Below are 17,931 nucleotides of genomic sequence, written 5' to 3' on the forward strand. Positions count from 1 at the left end.
TTCACGTTACTAGCGCGTTCAACGCGCAATTATTATATGAATAACGTGCAGTAAAGTCCCGCCAGAATCCGGATATGTACAATTATCGTAAAGTCCCCAGGTGTTAAAAGCCGTGAAACTGACAAGAATATGATCCTTTTTCTTACGTTATGTTTCTTTTTATAAGCTTTTCGTTTAAAATTCTCTCAAAATAACAATTTTTTGTCAGCGTTTTAATAATTTTGAAAAATATATAATTTAAAAAATCTCAAATGTTATTTAGAAGAATTAAATTTTCTCGTGCGTTTTAGAAATAGAAATTGACAAATTGTTGTGGGGCTCTACAAAATTAGCGTGACATGACTGTTTTCTACTTTGCGGTTTCAATTAAACTTTTATTTTGTAATTTAAAATTTTTTGCGTGTTCAAGATTATTTCTCGAGCGTGATTTTGCGCTAACAGAAAAGCATATTGCTCTGGGAATAGTCAACTAGCTCAGATTTGAAGCACACATTTGGCCAAGTGCAAATATAGTATATATTGTTTTAATTTATCGTAATTGTTATTGCCTCGAACGTACAGAGTTTTTCCAACAATATGTCGATACAGAACGCGATATTCATGGAAGCCTGCCTACTTTCTTGCATGTGGCCATGGGCCGAGGACTATGTGTGCTATTGACTGCACGTTCCACCTGCCACACGTAGAAACGGCGCACATACGTCAGAGAGTAAAAGCGACTGTCCACGTGTTCCTTGGATGCCGTCAATCAGCTCGGGCTTGTTATCGACGTTCATTCGGCCGTGAATTATGTCGATCGCAAGCACGCGACCTCGCCTGCGAGATGAGATAGGTGGCCTCGATATCGCTTCCTCGATTACTCGATTAAATCCATTAACTTCGACGCATCGCGAACATAGATTCATGCGCGAATCATACATCAGAGTATCATGACGATGGGGGATCAAGCGTGCATTAATGAACCGTAGCGCGGCGAGCTTTAGACTTGGCGAGCAATTAATACTAAGTTAGTTACGGAGTCTTCTGTCAAAAGCTGATAGTTATGATGTATGTTCATAGAGCGGCTAATAAATTTTCATTCGCTAACGAAAGAAAATTGATGCTTACCGTATGATTAAAAGAACTGATTAAAAGTGGAATATCATTATGCATATATCTAATTGAAATAATCCATTTATCATGTTTTATCTTTTAAGAGATTTTCTTTCACGTGGAAAAAGAAATATATGGGAAAGATATGTTTTCCTTAATAAAGAAAGCGCTGTTAAAACGTTAATGATATTTTAAGAAGTCTAATCGATAATATTACGACGTTAAAAAAAAGATTCATTAATTATAATAAAATATATATATTTCGACGACGTAATAATCCCGTTATGAGGATAAAAAAATAGTAAAATTAATACGGTCGACGCACATGAATATCTTCCCGTTTCTACAGCCAATCATCGTCCTCTCTACGTTCAGGAGCGCGTCAGGTGTTCTCGCGAAAGAGAATATCATCCGCATCGGCGATCCGCTTAACGTACGGCATGATCGTCGACGTGGTCGGAGGATTTACCGACTTGCTATGACGGCGAGGAAGACCCTGAGAGCGCCGTATGCGGCCATCAGTAACGGCGCTTTACGATATTTATGAATAGTTGTTTAACTTGCACTCCAGCAACGCGCGTTTGCAGCGTGTACGCAGTCCGGTCCCCGTCGTACTTGAATAAAGGGGGCATGGGGCACGGTCGTATCGCCGCTTCGTGTATTGTACCTACATACGCCGGCGATGCACCTGTACGTGTAAATCCGGACTGGTACTCCTACGCTTAATGCCGAGAATGATGTCGTACCGAACTGTACAGCTGCCATTGAAGAGGGACAGAAATAAGACGACCGGATGGAATAAATGTGCACGCACACGGACGATTTCATTCCATTTCGTTCTCTCGCTCTGTTAATCCGGAAGCGTTTAAACTAAATTGCGTGTAATCTCGAAGAACCAGAAGCTACACTTCGAATTAATTCAGAGTTAAATTTATGATGTAAAATTTGGGATCCGCGTAGATTAATTATCTGTAATAATCTAGAATAAATTTGAATTAATTTGGAAGTTAATATCGTATCTTTCCGAATGCATGAATTTCTAAATAAATTATTTCCAACATTCTTAAATAGAATTTCTTTCGGAAAATATGTTACTGACTGAAATTTTAACATTTTCACACATAAAACATATCTAATAATAAATATTAAATTTTATTTTATAAATAGCTTCGCGCGAAATAGATTGATAAAATAATTAACGATATTCCCGCAGTTTCTTTCCCTCTATACATGTCGAAGGGCTCTTAGAACGATATTTGCTAATCCTTTAAGATCTTTCACTGTGCAAATTTTCAGCGCAATTGTCACGTTGTTTCAAGCGAAACTTCAAGGAGATGATTTGAATGTGAATCACCGGGTTCTAAAGCATACATTTTACGCGAATTAGAGGCACAAATCTGACGCCTACACTCGCGTACCTCGCGATTTACCAGGCGGAGATCGCCACTCGTGCCGCACTCACATGGACCTCTGGGCTCGCTCGCCGTACGTGCCTTTTCTCGTATCGTTCGCACACTAATCTTCGGGATAATGTATTCCGCGGCTCGTAGATACGGCAACCTTACCACGGCGGCCGCTCGCCTGCGCCGCAACAGCGATCTACAGGTTGCGAGCGAAGGTCGGGCCGGATTATCGGTTAGTGTGATTTGTGTTGATATATCACATGTAATGAGATCTCTTATTCGTTAAACGGGATTTACAAGACCGATAAGTCCGGTCGATAGAATTCCTTTTTCGTACGTCTCGATGAATACGCGCGCTTTCATAAATCAAGGGAGAGATCAGCAATTTTTCTCGGGATGTCAGAGTATTGAAGAGAAATAATTATGTGAAAATATATTTTAACAATTTATACCAGAACTTCAAATATATATGCATTTTCGCCTATCCGGTTTTGTGGCGCGAGAGATCGGTCAGACATTTACTATAACTGACACGTTACTTCCACAACGTGAACGTGTTTCTTATTAAGAAAGTCCTGTCGGCGCAGAAACGCGTCTGGACGCGGTCTCTACGTCGAACCGTTAATTAATTATTTTCCGTCTATATCTCGCACGCCTCGTTAACTTTCGCGACGCGACGGAATATCTTGCGGGTGCGCCAACGTTTGCGCAATTTTGCTTCTCCTCCGAACCCGTAAATGGCAGCGAGCGGGCGGAAAAGCGTCGCGAGACAAATGCTCGTCGGCATTGCGTTTAATATCTCTGTGGATGTGGCTACGATGGACAGAAAGGTCGAGACAACGTCGGTCACGAGTGCATTATGTTGCACGAGACGAGACTCTTCTTTGTTCTTAACTCGAATGTTACGATCGATAATGAGGAGGATTGAGCCGAATCGAAGATTATTGTTCCGGATCAAGATCGTAAGCTATTTTTTTCGCATGTGCAAAAATGAGATAAAATAGAATTTATTCTCAGAAAATTTGTGTGTGCGTGTTACCGAATGCGAACCGCGACGTCGACCGATATTTCAAAATGTCTAATGAACCGCAATGAACAGGAATGGTTGTGCTCTATGTAGAGCTTCGATTCCTATTTGTGGATATATTATGACCGTCTCGTAATCCACTACAAGACTTATTTCCCAGTCGGATTGCTGTTTACGTACATCGATAACGCTCATTTCCTAGCTGCGTAATTGCAGCGACTTGCATTCATTTTGTTACATCAACCGCGATCTAATTTCTCCTATATAAAAGATTAACTTGACGATTGATTTCTGATATAAGTGAAGGGACAATATTTCCAAATCTAAATTATAATTTTTTTCAGAATATTATTAATATATTTCTTTTAAGCAAAACGCACATAGAATATTTTTTGGATCGAAGTTTAAACTATTATTGAAAATCCGGGCCTAAGAATTTTATTATGAAATTGTTATATAAAATAATTTCTGTAATTTAACTAATAATTTTTTAAATAAATTATTGCCAGTCTGGTCGACTTTAAAATTGGAGGAGAGATTTTCATTATTTATTACTGGCGACTCTTAAGGATTATCATTTAAAATAATTTCTTTTAATTGTTGAGCCAATGATCTATGATTCATATCTAAAATCTTTCTCATTTTTTCTGTTTACTATTATTTATAAACGCTCGCATCTAATTTGAAGTTAAAGTGTCGTCCCTTATGATTGATAGTATTACAAGTATCTTCACACTCTTCGCGCGTGAAATATAAGAGGATAATAGATTAATAGAAGAAAGCGCTATTAACTCGCGTCGCAAGTCAAGGGTTAATATCATTACAGTATATTTTTTAACGAAAAGTCATTATCTCTCTGACAGAGAGGAGTATTCCCCTAGTAGACCGGGAATACATCGTTCTTCTAACGACGCGCGTCTTCGGCCTAACGAGCGTTTACCTTGTCCCGGGCACAGCCTCCTTCCGTGCTCCGAACTTTCACATCGCCCGGCCGTATACCGTATTACAGGTGTAAGGGGTCGGGTGCCATTAGAGTTTTACGAGGTTAATGTGCAAAACCGCCATATCGGGTCGGCGCATGCACGATGCCGAGAGTCGGGTCGCGCACGCGTGCACGTAACCCCTTGATGAATTATACGCCTCGATAAGGTCGTGCGCGTTAATTTATTATCCGTGTAATCGCGCCGTCCTTTTCCCGGGTCGCGCGCAATCTCACCGCGATGCTGCGCTTCGGGAAAGAAGTTGTCCCGAGGACGAGGGATGGCCGCGAGCGCGGGCGTGGGATGATGGGGAGTCGCTTCCCTTTGCGAGAAAAATCGCAAATTTATGGACCGCACGCCCGCCGGAGAAATCTGTACATACATGCGCGTGCTTTTTCTTACCTGGTTTCTTCCTTTTCGCTCGATCGAGCAGACAGGTGAAACACGTTTACGCTAAATCATCGCGACGATTAAACCCGTTAAGAATTTTTAATCGATAAATTGGACGACTGTTTTTTAATTTTTATTTTTATTGCGCAATTGGTGTTGATAGACGTTGCAGAAAATATGTTTCTGTTAGATGAAATCGAAGTAATATTGTACCATGGAAATTAAATACTTTACCTTACCTTGGTGATTGATTGCTGCATTAGATGGATGAATTTATCGAGATAAAATCACTAGCAGTCGATTATTTAATAGTGTTTTGATTTTGTTGCATGATACAATGATATGTAATTGTGAGATCAAGTTAGAATCTTAAAAAAAATTTAACAATTTTTTTTCTTATCACACATGTTTATCGAAAGGTTAAACGTTGACGTTGAAACTTGTTTATTATTGCGGATGATATTTAAGATAAGCAATGATACTTTGTATGCAGATTTTCGACATAACAATTGAATCTTCATCGTACGTTAAGTCATTAATGCAATGTGTTCCACCTGTGCAATCTATCGTATAAATGGAACACCATCTGGGTATCGACAGTGCGATTCTTCTACACGCTCATAAACATTCTTTGACGCGCAATGAAAGATACGAACTTCTTTATAGCTGCAGATTAACTGTCTCGGTATACCTACTTAATGCTTGTACAATAATTGCGTCTTAAATTCTAAGTATATACAGAATGCTTTAAAACTATCATTATTTTCTTGATTTATGAATGTCTTGCACAAGACATCAGTCTTTTTTAGAAGTATTGAGTTCTAAATACAAGGTTTTGCGGTATGAAAATTAAATATTTTGACAAATGAAAAATGGATATGAAAAACATATTTTATACAATTTTGAGGCTTGATTACAAAAATATTTTAAAGGTTGAAAGTTGATTAAATAAACATGTTCTTTAAATAAAATAAAATGTAAATTGTACTTTAATTATGTATATTAAAGGCATCTTTTAAAAGTCCAATTTAATTCATTCCCCATTTTAAGGCAACGAATACAACTACTATACAACTACTACTATCTACGATCTATAAATTCGTTACCTTAAAATTAAATAAAAGTTTATCTCACTCACCGACGCTGATGCACAACGGACAAGTAGTTGATGTTCAAGCTGTAACATACAAATATAAAATTTAAATTATAGCAGCGTTCAAATTAATTACTACTTCAAAAAATTATTATTGGATGTGCTAAACTTTATAGCCTATGTTACTCAGAAAAATTTAACTAAGCTATTTGTCAGTGAAAGATTTCTTTAGTTCAATAATTTCTAAGATATTCCTAAACAATCGAACACACAAACTTGATCTGTTTATAATCGTACTATACATATAAATTTTAATATACATGCATTAAAAATTTATTTTTCTTATATTACGTTCGTTGCAAGCCAATTAATTCTCAACGTAAAATTCCTCTATTTCCCTTTTTAATCAGCTGTCATCCGTCCCTCGGAACTTCCTAGTTCAATGAGTGACGCAGGGTTATCGTGATGCGAAGTGAACTACGACCGAGACAGAGCTGGCCAGTCGAGCCATGAATAAACCGCGCCTAATAGTCATCGATACGCGTAATCGAGCCTCGAGAGATTGACCTCCGGAGTTCCTGCAATCTCGAATGCCACACACAAGAAAGAAAGGGAGAAAGATAGAGTCAATGCGCGGAAGGAGGAGCGAATCGAGAGGGACTTAGCGCGCGCTGTCGTCCACGTGTCTTATACCCGAAGACGATTACGGGTGAAGGTGCGCTAGCTAAGGATGTGCTGCATGCATTAGTGCGGCCTGTCGCTGCGATGCGCATAGCCGTCTCGGCTCGTCTATCACCCGTCGATAGATTTATCAAGTATCGGCACCTCCGCGTCCACAATTTATACACCTTCCCTTAGTGCAAACGGACATTAGGACAGGTCCGCGACGTACGTCCGTAATCGTCCGTAAAGATGGTATTCGCAATGGAACATTAAGTCTCGTTTCGATGCGGATTCAAACTAAACTCGCTTTTAACCCTCCAGGATTTTAGCGTTTTTCTCATTTTACTAAGATTGCCGGGAAAAACGGCTTATATTCGCTCTGAGATTTTTTAAGGTTGCAATTTAAATTTTCTTCTTTAAAAACATTGAAGAGAATTGCTTTACGTTTGTTAGATTTTATTCATGAATTTTTTTTTTTTATATAACATTCTGCTGTTTCTGCGATTGTTTCAAGAACTTTGATCGCATATACGATACTCTGACATTATATTTCATACATGAACAATAATAACCATCGTTTTATTTATTTATCTTTTCATTCTCTCTATATCGCATTTGTATCTTTCTTTATATTTTATTCTTGATATTATTTTTTATTTCCTTCATTAATATTTGAAATGAAAAAGAAAAAGAAATTGGATGAAACATGTCAAATTTAATGATTTAATTTAGACAGAAAATTGTTACATACAAAGATAAAAAAATTTAAGAAGAGATATTCAATAAATATACAATATATAAATATTCACGTAATCGCGCGTAATTTCACATTATAATAATGATATCGCTACTTTTAATTTGTATTCTACTATATAGACACCATAGTAGAATCAACTCGCAGCCGTAAAATGAACTGATGAAGCATTCGTTATACTGGTAATTGCCTGCAGATTTATAATGAGCATAACTTATAGCGTTCGAAGTTCACGAAGCTCACGGATTTCGACCTTTCGTGACCACCTATTTTGATACCATTATTCGTGACTGGTTCTACCGAGTCATTTTATGTCGGTAATGCATTCCGATGCGGTGGTTTTCTCGGGCTCGATTAATCACGACCAATGCGACGGATGGACGCGAAGCTCGAACTGCATTTGTTAATGCTCATAAATGCAACCTTGATTGTCATTCTCTTCCTAATCTTTCTGTCCCCAACTGGTTCCAACCACGCGGAGCACCACGCGATTTACTCTTGTGTACATAGTACCGCATAATAAGATATTCATCCATCTTATGCGGTTTCTCAATTAACCGATGTTTGTCTTGTCCCGTTTCTTTGATCTTACGACTCTTATACGAATCGAGCTCGAGCTCATCCATCTGCCGCATATGTTCATCGCGATTCTGGGACTCCTCTCGCTCGCATGCGGATGTTTTATGCGCGATCAGCGTGGGTGGAACAATTCGAATCTTGCCCGCGAGAGATTTCTCTTCGAAAAACGGTCATCTCCCGCGCTTTCACCCTAGACCATATATTCATTCGATATGCTGCTTTTTATTCTTTGGCGAATAAAATATGCGCTTCCCGAAATATATATCACCACAACTCTAATTGAATTCCCTTTTGCCTCGTCGTTGCGTGTTTGACTCTAAATGCGACTGTCCGAGTTTGATTTATCGTATGTAAAGATATGTGAAAAATATACATGTTGAGAATTAAAACAGTTTCGAGAAATTATGCAATATTTTTTAAACAAGATTTCATTCTTAGAGCGTTCCTTTCGCAAATGTGTAAGAATATATATGCGTGTAATATTCATGTTTTAGCAAACAAAGTTAAAGTTGCGCATTGCTTTATCGTGGGTCCATGGCGCGACGATAATATACGGCTTGTACCATGATCTTTTTTATTAACGTTATGAGATACTTTTACATCTCGGAAGAGAGCGCGCGCATAAAAAGTATTACATTAACGACTGCAAAAACTCATTCGCATGCATATGCGCGCGCATTACTTTTGATGGTGTGATATTTACGACACATATATAAAAAAAAGAAAAGAAGAAGGGTACGAACCCGGGGGACACGATAACGAAGGCGCGATTTATCGCGCGGCAATAGTGAGCGTCGTAAAAGTACAGCTTTGAGATTAATGCAACGCGTGCATGAATCGATTACCTGCCGACGCATATCTTAATCTGGATGCCATTGCGCCTTCGTGTTTTACGAGCGGTCGATTCTCTCTCTGTGTTGTTCCGATACCTTCCTGGGTTATTAAAAAATTATGTATTATACCTTCCACATTGGTACATCGTTCGTCCTACGTTAATCGAAATCGATGTAATATTCTTACTCATACTCTCTTAATAATTTTACAAATAATTTCGTACTCGAATTAACGAAGATATGTTTTATTGTTTGAAGAGAGGAGAGATTTGTGTATATTTACCAATAAATTTGATTTAAAATTGGAGAAAGAGAGACAAAAATATCGCGTTCGTTCAAAATCCTTTTAGGATCTCGACCGACGAATTGACATATATTTAATTGCATTTCTGCATTTACTTTCACCTCGCTAATGCAATTACGCTTTTGTCAATTAGTGTGCACGAAACGGCGCTTAATTATGATAATACGTTAATGTACCGCGCGCGCTTGACAAAGAAATAATCGCTCATTCTACGTTTACGACACAGCGGGATTGCGCGATATAGTTTGAAGTCGTCGTTTAATAGGACGAAATATAAATTTTAATTATTTCCAGAATGAAATTTTCTTTGCGCGAATTAAGCTGTTGGGTTTCATTCTGATGGAATATTACATCATAATATATAACAGTAATTATGTCACATTATACGACATTTTTATAAATATGTATTATACATATATCTTTAGTATATACGTAAATATATTTGCTATAAACATATATTTAGCATATTCTGCATTTATTATGATTTCGCATATCTAGATAAACTTTGCGCAAATTTTGGATAATTGCATTTTTTTTCTATAAAACACAGATATATCTTCGCACAAAAGTTTCTCCGCGATTATCTCCCTATCCCTCTTCCCTCAGAGTAGGATCTCTTTTCTCAATTCCAAATGATTCTCTCCGCCGATGAATTTGCGACGTGAATAAGCGTTATCGCGCACGTTATCTTCGCACCTGACGGATAACCGGTACTTTGTACGAACGAACCACCGTCGATAAATTTCTAAACGTCGTGGCGGCCCCCGCGGCACACGGAGGATGAGAAATAACGCTCCACGATTAATCGACGCAAGTCCGGTCGCTCGCGCTAATCTGCGCGCTTCGCGTACGCGGCCTCGGAAACTTAATTGAAAACACATAACGTCTAACGAGTTCCGCGACGCGGGTGGCATGTCCACCCACCTTCCATCCGTGCACGCGCACGCATATATTTCCGCGCGTCTAATGCGCCCACCCGCTGGATTATACAATATGCGATAATCGACGTTATCCCGCCGGATTCGTTGCCGCCTGCGAGTGATAAAGCCGAAAAAATAAGTATGTCCTTTATTATGAAAAAATATCTTTGATAATTAATAAATATATATTTTATAAACATATTTCATTTGCTTTTATAATATTGTAAATATTTGTATTACACTATAACTGTATCTTTCCCCCGATATGTATATATTTCTATCTCTCTCATAAAATATTAAATATATAGTACCTACCCTTCACAAATTTGGAATCGTAAGATATTTAAATGACATTTTTATATTGTCATTTAAATATCTTATGATATATTCATACAAAAATTCTGCAAAAATAAGTCTGTCCTTTATTAAGAAAAAACATCTTTGATAATTAATAAATATATATTTTATAAACATATTTCATTTGCTTTTATAATATTGTAATTATTTGTATTACACTATAACTGTATCTTTCCCCCGATATGTATATATTTCTATCTCTCTCATAAAATATTAAATATATAGTACCTACCCTTCACAAATTTGGAATCGTAAGATATTTAAATGATATTTTTATATTGTCATTTAAATATCTTATGATATATTCATACAAAAATTCTGCAAAAATAAGTCTGTTCTTTATTAAGAAAAAACATCTTTGATAATTAATAAATATATATTTTATAAACATATTTCATTTGCTTTTATAATATTGTAATTATTTGTATTACACTATAACTGTATCTTTCCCCCGATATGTATATATTTCTATCTCTCTTATAAAATATTAAATATATAGTACCTACCCTTCACAAATTTGGAATCGTAAGATATTTAAATGACATTTTTATATTGTCATTTAAATATCTTATGTACCCTTCACAAATTTGGAATCGTAAGATATTTAAATGACATTTTTATATTGTCATTTAAATATCTTATGATATATTCATACAAAAATTCTGCAAAAATAAGTCTGTTCTTTATTAAGAAAAAACATCTTTGATAATTAATAAATATATATTTTATAAACATATTTCATTTGCTTTTATAATATTGTAATTATTTGTATTACACTATAACTGTATCTTTCCCCCGATATGTATATATTTCTATCTCTCTTATAAAATATTAAATATATAGTACCCTTCACAAATTTGGAATCGTAAGATATTTAAATGACATTTTTATATTGTCATTTAAATATCTTATGATATATTCATACAAAAATCCTGCACAGCTCGCTGTCATGCGATTGTTTAACTGTAAAATGTAAGATGTTTCCAATCTTGTGGAGGGTACTGTATATTAAAAATATATTTATATAATGTTATAATATTATTATAAAAATATATTTATATTTCTACCTCTTATACTAGTGTAGGTATTAAAAATAGTCATATTACGTTAATGTTTACTCAAAAGTGCGCAAGTTTATGGATACGAGTTATCGTATTCGAGATTTATATCATGTAATTCGAGAATCACGGAACAGAAATGTGCATCTCGCATCTCGTTGCGAACGCGAGATCCTACGAGTGACTACCTTTGACTTCGGGTCATGAGATAGGCGCTTTATCCTCGACGCCATGCGCCGGTGGTTATCTCGAGATCGATTCTCTCAGTCGATTCAAGCACTCTCCCTTTTTCTTGGCGGATTAGCGGGGTCCCTCTTTTATTCGCCACCGGACACGCGAGAAGCGCCATAACCTTCGTACTCCCACTTATCTCTCTCAATCATCCCTCTGGATTCGCGCGCCCGGTGTGGCGTGGCGATCTTTAGCGGCGAAGGCATTAATGTCGGGCGATTATCCCTCAATTTGGTGGATTTTAAAAAATCCACGGCGCGCACGCTCTCTGCCCATAAATCGACGGATTAACCCTGGCGTTTAACATTATCAATTACCCCCTGACGTTCCTTGGCGCATCGGATACGTGTGTGCGGGAGAAAAAAGCGACGGAAGGCAAAAGATCATGCCTGGACGGAGGGTGAAAGACGAAGATGAAACGGAAAGGCGAAACATGTTAAAAACGAGTATTATTACCGCTAATGCTTAGAATTAACCCTGTTGCTAGAGCGTGGGCGAGGCGAGCGAATACGTTTAGAGAGGGATTTTCATTGGTATGCTAATTAAACAACAGCTGACGATACTTTTTACGAATTTGAAATGGTTTCGAAAAAGTATAATATATTAGTAATAAATCATTGAAAAACATTGATATAGAGATATCGCGATCGGAAAAAAAAATTCCTCAAAAAATAAAATATTGTAACCTGATATTATAAATTTGGGAAGAAAGTTTGATTATTATTATAAGAATTAATAATTAATTCTTAAATTAATAATTAATATATGAGGATTAATTTTGCTTTCTTTATAAATAGCACAATATGTGGAAGAAATGATGAATTATTAAGTTAAAGTCAATTCATTTAGACTATCTGTCTTCATTGCTAATTTAATTTCTTATGGAAATTTCTTTTTAGAGATGTAATTAAATCGATCGCGTTATCTCGATTTTTAAGCAACCACCATTCATACATTCATATATTTTCATATTAAGGAATAACTGTGGAAAAAGAGAATGAAAAAAAAAAAAATAAAAATAGGAGAGTGAAATGCAAAGTAACGACGCACGAAGCTCCGTCAGATCGTTCCTGTTTGTGACGACTGCGTGCCCCATTAGATAGCGAAGATCATAGGTCTCGGCTAAAACTATGAGAAGAGTTAATGGCCCTAACGAGACGTTCGGAACGAGATCTCTCGAGAGGGGGGAAAAAGTGTCCGAAGCAGCGGCTAATTAAGCGAGGCCGTCTCGGCGCACGGAAATTGCGGTTAATAATACCGCTGTTACTACGTCGTGGTTCGACCGACTGAATTCATAATGATTCCTCGATACGATTCGAAGATGCTTATGAGATTTCTACCATGATAAGAATAAATAATTAATGAGAAATTCACCTATATATATATATATATATATATACGTATAATGAGAACGAGTATTTTGATAATTCTCGCGTTACATCATAAGCACTGAATAATAATTTACTTTCTATTTTCAGTTTTTACGATTTCTTGCGAGTATGTTCCATGTATAAAAGTACATATTTTATCCGATGAAAATCGTAAATCAATCATATTCTAATTAAAGATAAAATCAATTGAAAGAATGTAACAGAACGATAATATAATATTTCTTTAACTTTATATTAATGTGTTTGAAAATTTGAATTACGAATATTATATTCGTTTTCTTCGTCACAATTTCTCCTCGAAATTGACTGTCAATCTTATTACGCGATGCACGACATATATTACTTAATTTAAGATAACTCAGGTTGTCGAGGTGCAGTGAGAGAGACACGTAATACATAAGAGAGAAGCAGCAACGGTACGTGTTTCAACTCTGTTTCAGATATCTATTCAGGTTCGTGAAGACGAGGCATTAAATTTCATATCGCGTCAGCTTAAGTGATCGTTCCGCACGAACGTTCCGCTTAACTTACGACCATGCGCCACGTGCTATCGCATAACTTCGTGAATGTAAGATCGATTCCAATCAATTTAAACATTACCGTGAATTTTCATTAAAAAAAGAAAATATATACTTCTCTCCATATAGTGGACTATAATTCATTAAATCGCTAATACATTAGTTCATTAGATATATTCTATTCTTAAATTTTCTCTGAGGCAAGACACTTTTTGACAAGTGTAATTTGAAGCATTGTGATAATATATGTATATCATTAATAAATTAAAATATTTTAGAAGTAAAATTTACAATCTAAACGTATTAAAAATATATATATATATATAAATTATTTGTGCGTGATTTTCTGTGTATTGTGAAAAACAAAATTATTTAAATTTTGTAGATGTCGATTTTGATTAGAAATTCAAACTCGATGATTTCATATAATGAAAATTATACACGGTGCTAATAACGTGTTTATCAATAAGCAAACTATCCTCGCGTAATAAGGTGAGCTTGCAAATTATAGTTTTACATCGATTACGTGGGACGAGCTAGCTTCTATAATCAAACGAAAAGCATGCCTTGTGTCAAAATATTATCAGCAGTACGATCGACAATGGTATCGCAAAACCTGCATCTTTCCGTTCTATCTTGCGAATGTATTGGCCTCAGCTCTAAAGCGACTGCTAATTAGTAACAGCAATGTCACGGACATTAACACGCTTGTCAGGCGGCTCTTGCAAATCGCAGAAAATGCAGAGAGCTGCGGCGGCCGCAATGTCAACGGTCGTCAAAACTCTCTAGATAGCGAGGTGAATCGCAATTTTCCATGTAATACGATAATAAACTGCGGCTGCCAATTTTTGAAGGAAGTATAGGAATCTGTGTGGAGACGTTTCACGGTCTAAATGCCGCAATAATTGGCGAAATTCCGCGGAGACATCGAATTATATTTATCGCGTCCAACGCGCGGGCGCGAATCTGACGTAACGATAAGCGAAGCGATCTTCAACAAGTCGATCTCTCGTACAGTCCCGCGAAAAGAAATCATAAAGCGATTTATAACACGCCATCGCGAAGAATTACGTCTCGGAAAGGATGCGAGCATAAGAAACGTTTGCATTTCTTCACTCCGTTGATTTATGTATCTGCGAGAGGTTGCGCGAGCTGCATCGTGCTCGTCTGACATCGACCTTCGATCCTCGATCGCTGATAGATCGAGGGCACGGTACCCTGTGACCGCCATGGCACGTTCACGCAAAGTGGCAAACACGTATCTCATATTTAAAAAAAATTTGATAATTAATATATATATATATATATATATACTTCGATTGCTGCTCCAAAATTATTCGCTTGCTTTTAATATCTTTCCGAGATATCGTGATTCGCTTTTGTACTTCTAATAATAGCAATTATATAATATGTTTCTTACAAGGTGCGAGAGGTATTACGTAATTCTGTAAAATACCGTAATCAGTTAGGGGGAGCAGATTCTCGGAAATAGGTTTCCAATCTGCGAAGACAGTTCTCTCTATCCTTATCCGGTCTTTTAAAAAACGAATATTAATTAATATCGCCATTATGCAATGAATTATGTTTTTCATTCTAAATTATGTTTATAGAATCTTATTTAAATCAGCGCATATTTGCTATACAATTTTTCACAGTATGAGTTTTTAAATGGATAATTTATTTATAAATGTCAAAATAAATAATCAACTTTAGCAAGTTGAATTGAAATAATTAATATAATCAGAATTATGTAATAAAAATTTATATAAAAATAAGAATTTTTAAAATAATAATATAATAACTTTTAACAATAATTAATAAAAAATAAAAATTTTCTTATAACAGGCACCTCTCGTTTCTTTTGCAGCGTCACCATCCTTGCCACCTTTGAGCGAAACAGCGTGGGACAGAGATCGCGATCGAGATCGAAGTCGGGAAAGAAACCGGGAGCGCGAGAGGGTGCGGGAGAGGAGTGGCGAGATCGAGAGGGAATGTCAACAAGAACGAGAACCCGCGATCAGGGAGAGAGATCGGGAAAGGGAGCAATGCGATCGCGAAAGGGACAGGCAGCGGAACCGGGAAAGAGATCGGGAGAGAGACGTATCGGTCTGCGTGATGGAACCGCCCGATTCCGTCTTCCCGATTTCTCCTTCCGCCATTCTCGCGTTACAGAGGATAAAGGCTTCTTAGTAAGTATTATTTATTCGCTATTGCGTATCTTATCTTGGCGTAAACGTGTATTTTACGTTGCGTAAAGACCGCGCGAGAAAATGCCATTGAAGCGAGATAACGTTAAAGTTATGTATGATAAAAATTAAATGATTAATCATTTATTGAATTTACCTCATGGGATGGGCAATGTGAGAATAATTTAATGTCCCGTCGTCAATTTTTTTCAGTTAATTATCAACAGAATTATTTGTATTTTCGAGTGTGTACATTAACGATTATGATGAATGTGGCCAATTATACTAATTTCGTTTTTTCATATATATAAATAAGAAAATAAGATACGAGAAAATTACTTTATACTTGTAAAAATAGTTTAAATCCAAATGTTCCTGGTAAATCTTATACCAATTTCAATTCATTTTCAAATTGTTTTTCAAATTTCAATCATAAGTGTTGAAAATTCTCATCTTTTGAGAAATGTAATGATAGAAGGAATCGAAATTGATCACTGATATGTAAATGTACGATTTGTTGGAATGTTGGGGCAAAGATGTACGAAATAAGCGCGCGAGAAACGTGTCGAGTTCGCTGCGAAATGCAAAGACTGACTTTATTATCGCTTCACACAATCGGCCGAAAACAGCGGGATATCACAGCGAATGCTCACTCGCGGCGTCGATGCTTACGTTCAATCGTATTTCATCGAATGCATAAGCACGTCCAGGGTTAATAGGACAAGATCGTGCGCCCGCTGTAAATCTCGTTTAATTTGCTCTCACTCGCGCGACTGTCGTTTCCATTGTATCCCGGGTCTCCCGATCCATCTCTCTTAGAGAAACCACCGTCTTGACATCACACATATACACATACAAACATATATAACACACACAAGAACACATGGTAATCTCGTGACACCCGGCGCACGCTAACAAACCTCATTTTACACGTCCTGTCACGATTTCTTTCGAGCGAGCACGCGCCGAAGTAATTTCGTCTCGTTCTTTCTTCCAATTAGCGTGACGCCGATTCATTATACGCTTTTTGCAAATCAACCTGTCTATACGGTGTACTGCGCATAAGCTTCGTGTTTGTTCTCCATTTTTTTTAAGACCGAAGAACTTTGTGCTACCCGAAAAAAAACGTACGTATATACGAGGAAAAAATAATTTTAATTTAAAATTTAAGCATTTCCCCCAATAATTATGACCTATAATTATACAGGTCCTTGTAGTTTATGTCTAACTTTGTTTTACGTATGAAGGTAGAATGCGGCTATATATATACGAATTGCGCTTGATATATAAATTTTAACTCGTCTCTTCTATACATATACGTTTCTATTTTATCTCTTTATATCTACGTCGAATAAATATACGAATATACGTCCATAATAGTACCTGGTACCCGCATATCAGAACCCCCTGCGGAGGATTCGCGACGGGAACTGATGATAATATTTTATAACAAATACACTTCTTAGTCAGGCTCTTGTCTATTTATTAGATCATCAGATTTATAATGATTACTCCAACTGAATAATGATTTAGGTCTTCATATCACGTCGTTGTTGATACAATATATAGCAAGATTCATTTTTACATATTGCCATTTTTCAATTTTTCTGAATAATATTGTATGTGTGTGCAACATTGTTTCTATTATGCACGATAAATTGTTAAAACAAAATTTATTGTAATCTCTTCACTTATATAGCGAAAAAAATTTTTAAACTGCACGATTCTATGCATATTTATTTTTATACTTATTGGTAATTTTTCATATAAAATGCCTTGTCTGATATATGTCTTTCTTTTATTAATTATCTGCTCGCCAATTCAAGGATTATCGCATTGTGCCGTGTATAGCAGGATCATTAGAAAAGTATATTAAAAAACAAAATAGTCATTCATATAAAAATATGAGAGAATAATAAATTTTTCCATGACACATTTATATGTGGATAAAAATACACAAAAACCTACTTTTTGAAGGGGTAGATGAACGTTATCCGGATTATCGCAACTATAAAGGGATTTATGTATGTTGGTTTGCACAGTGTTCTAGTTTATAGCGCGAATTGTGCATGAAAACTTCACGTGACTTCGATAAAATATGATGGTAGCTAAGGACACGTTAGTGGTATCGTTTTATTTCATCTATTTTAAA

General features: G+C 36.4%; 1 protein-coding gene and 1 long non-coding RNA gene across 3 annotated transcripts in view; one reads left to right on the forward strand and one right to left on the reverse strand.

Moving 5' to 3' along the window:
* The window catches only part of LOC114931039 (uncharacterized), a 289,103-nt gene that overhangs the window by 254,985 nt on the left and 16,187 nt on the right, over nucleotides 1-17,931 (forward strand). For both annotated transcript variants that reach the window (XM_029302951.2, XM_029302949.2), the window contains one exon: nucleotides 15,461-15,782. In XM_029302951.2, coding sequence (XP_029158784.2) covers nucleotides 15,461-15,782 — 322 coding nt within the window. The remainder of the gene's footprint in view (nucleotides 1-15,460; nucleotides 15,783-17,931) is intronic.
* Nucleotides 1-17,931, reverse strand: part of LOC114931040 (uncharacterized) — a 266,820-nt gene that overhangs the window by 220,681 nt on the left and 28,208 nt on the right. Inside the window, exon 6 of the long non-coding RNA XR_003819590.2 lies at nucleotides 6,031-6,069. This is a non-coding gene — a long non-coding RNA (uncharacterized LOC114931040). The remainder of the gene's footprint in view (nucleotides 1-6,030; nucleotides 6,070-17,931) is intronic.

This window comes from Nylanderia fulva, unplaced genomic scaffold (genome assembly GCF_048542155.1).
Source record: "Nylanderia fulva isolate GAGA-0341 unplaced genomic scaffold, ASM4854215v1 Scaffold1, whole genome shotgun sequence".
NCBI lineage: Eukaryota > Metazoa > Arthropoda > Insecta > Hymenoptera > Formicidae > Nylanderia > Nylanderia fulva.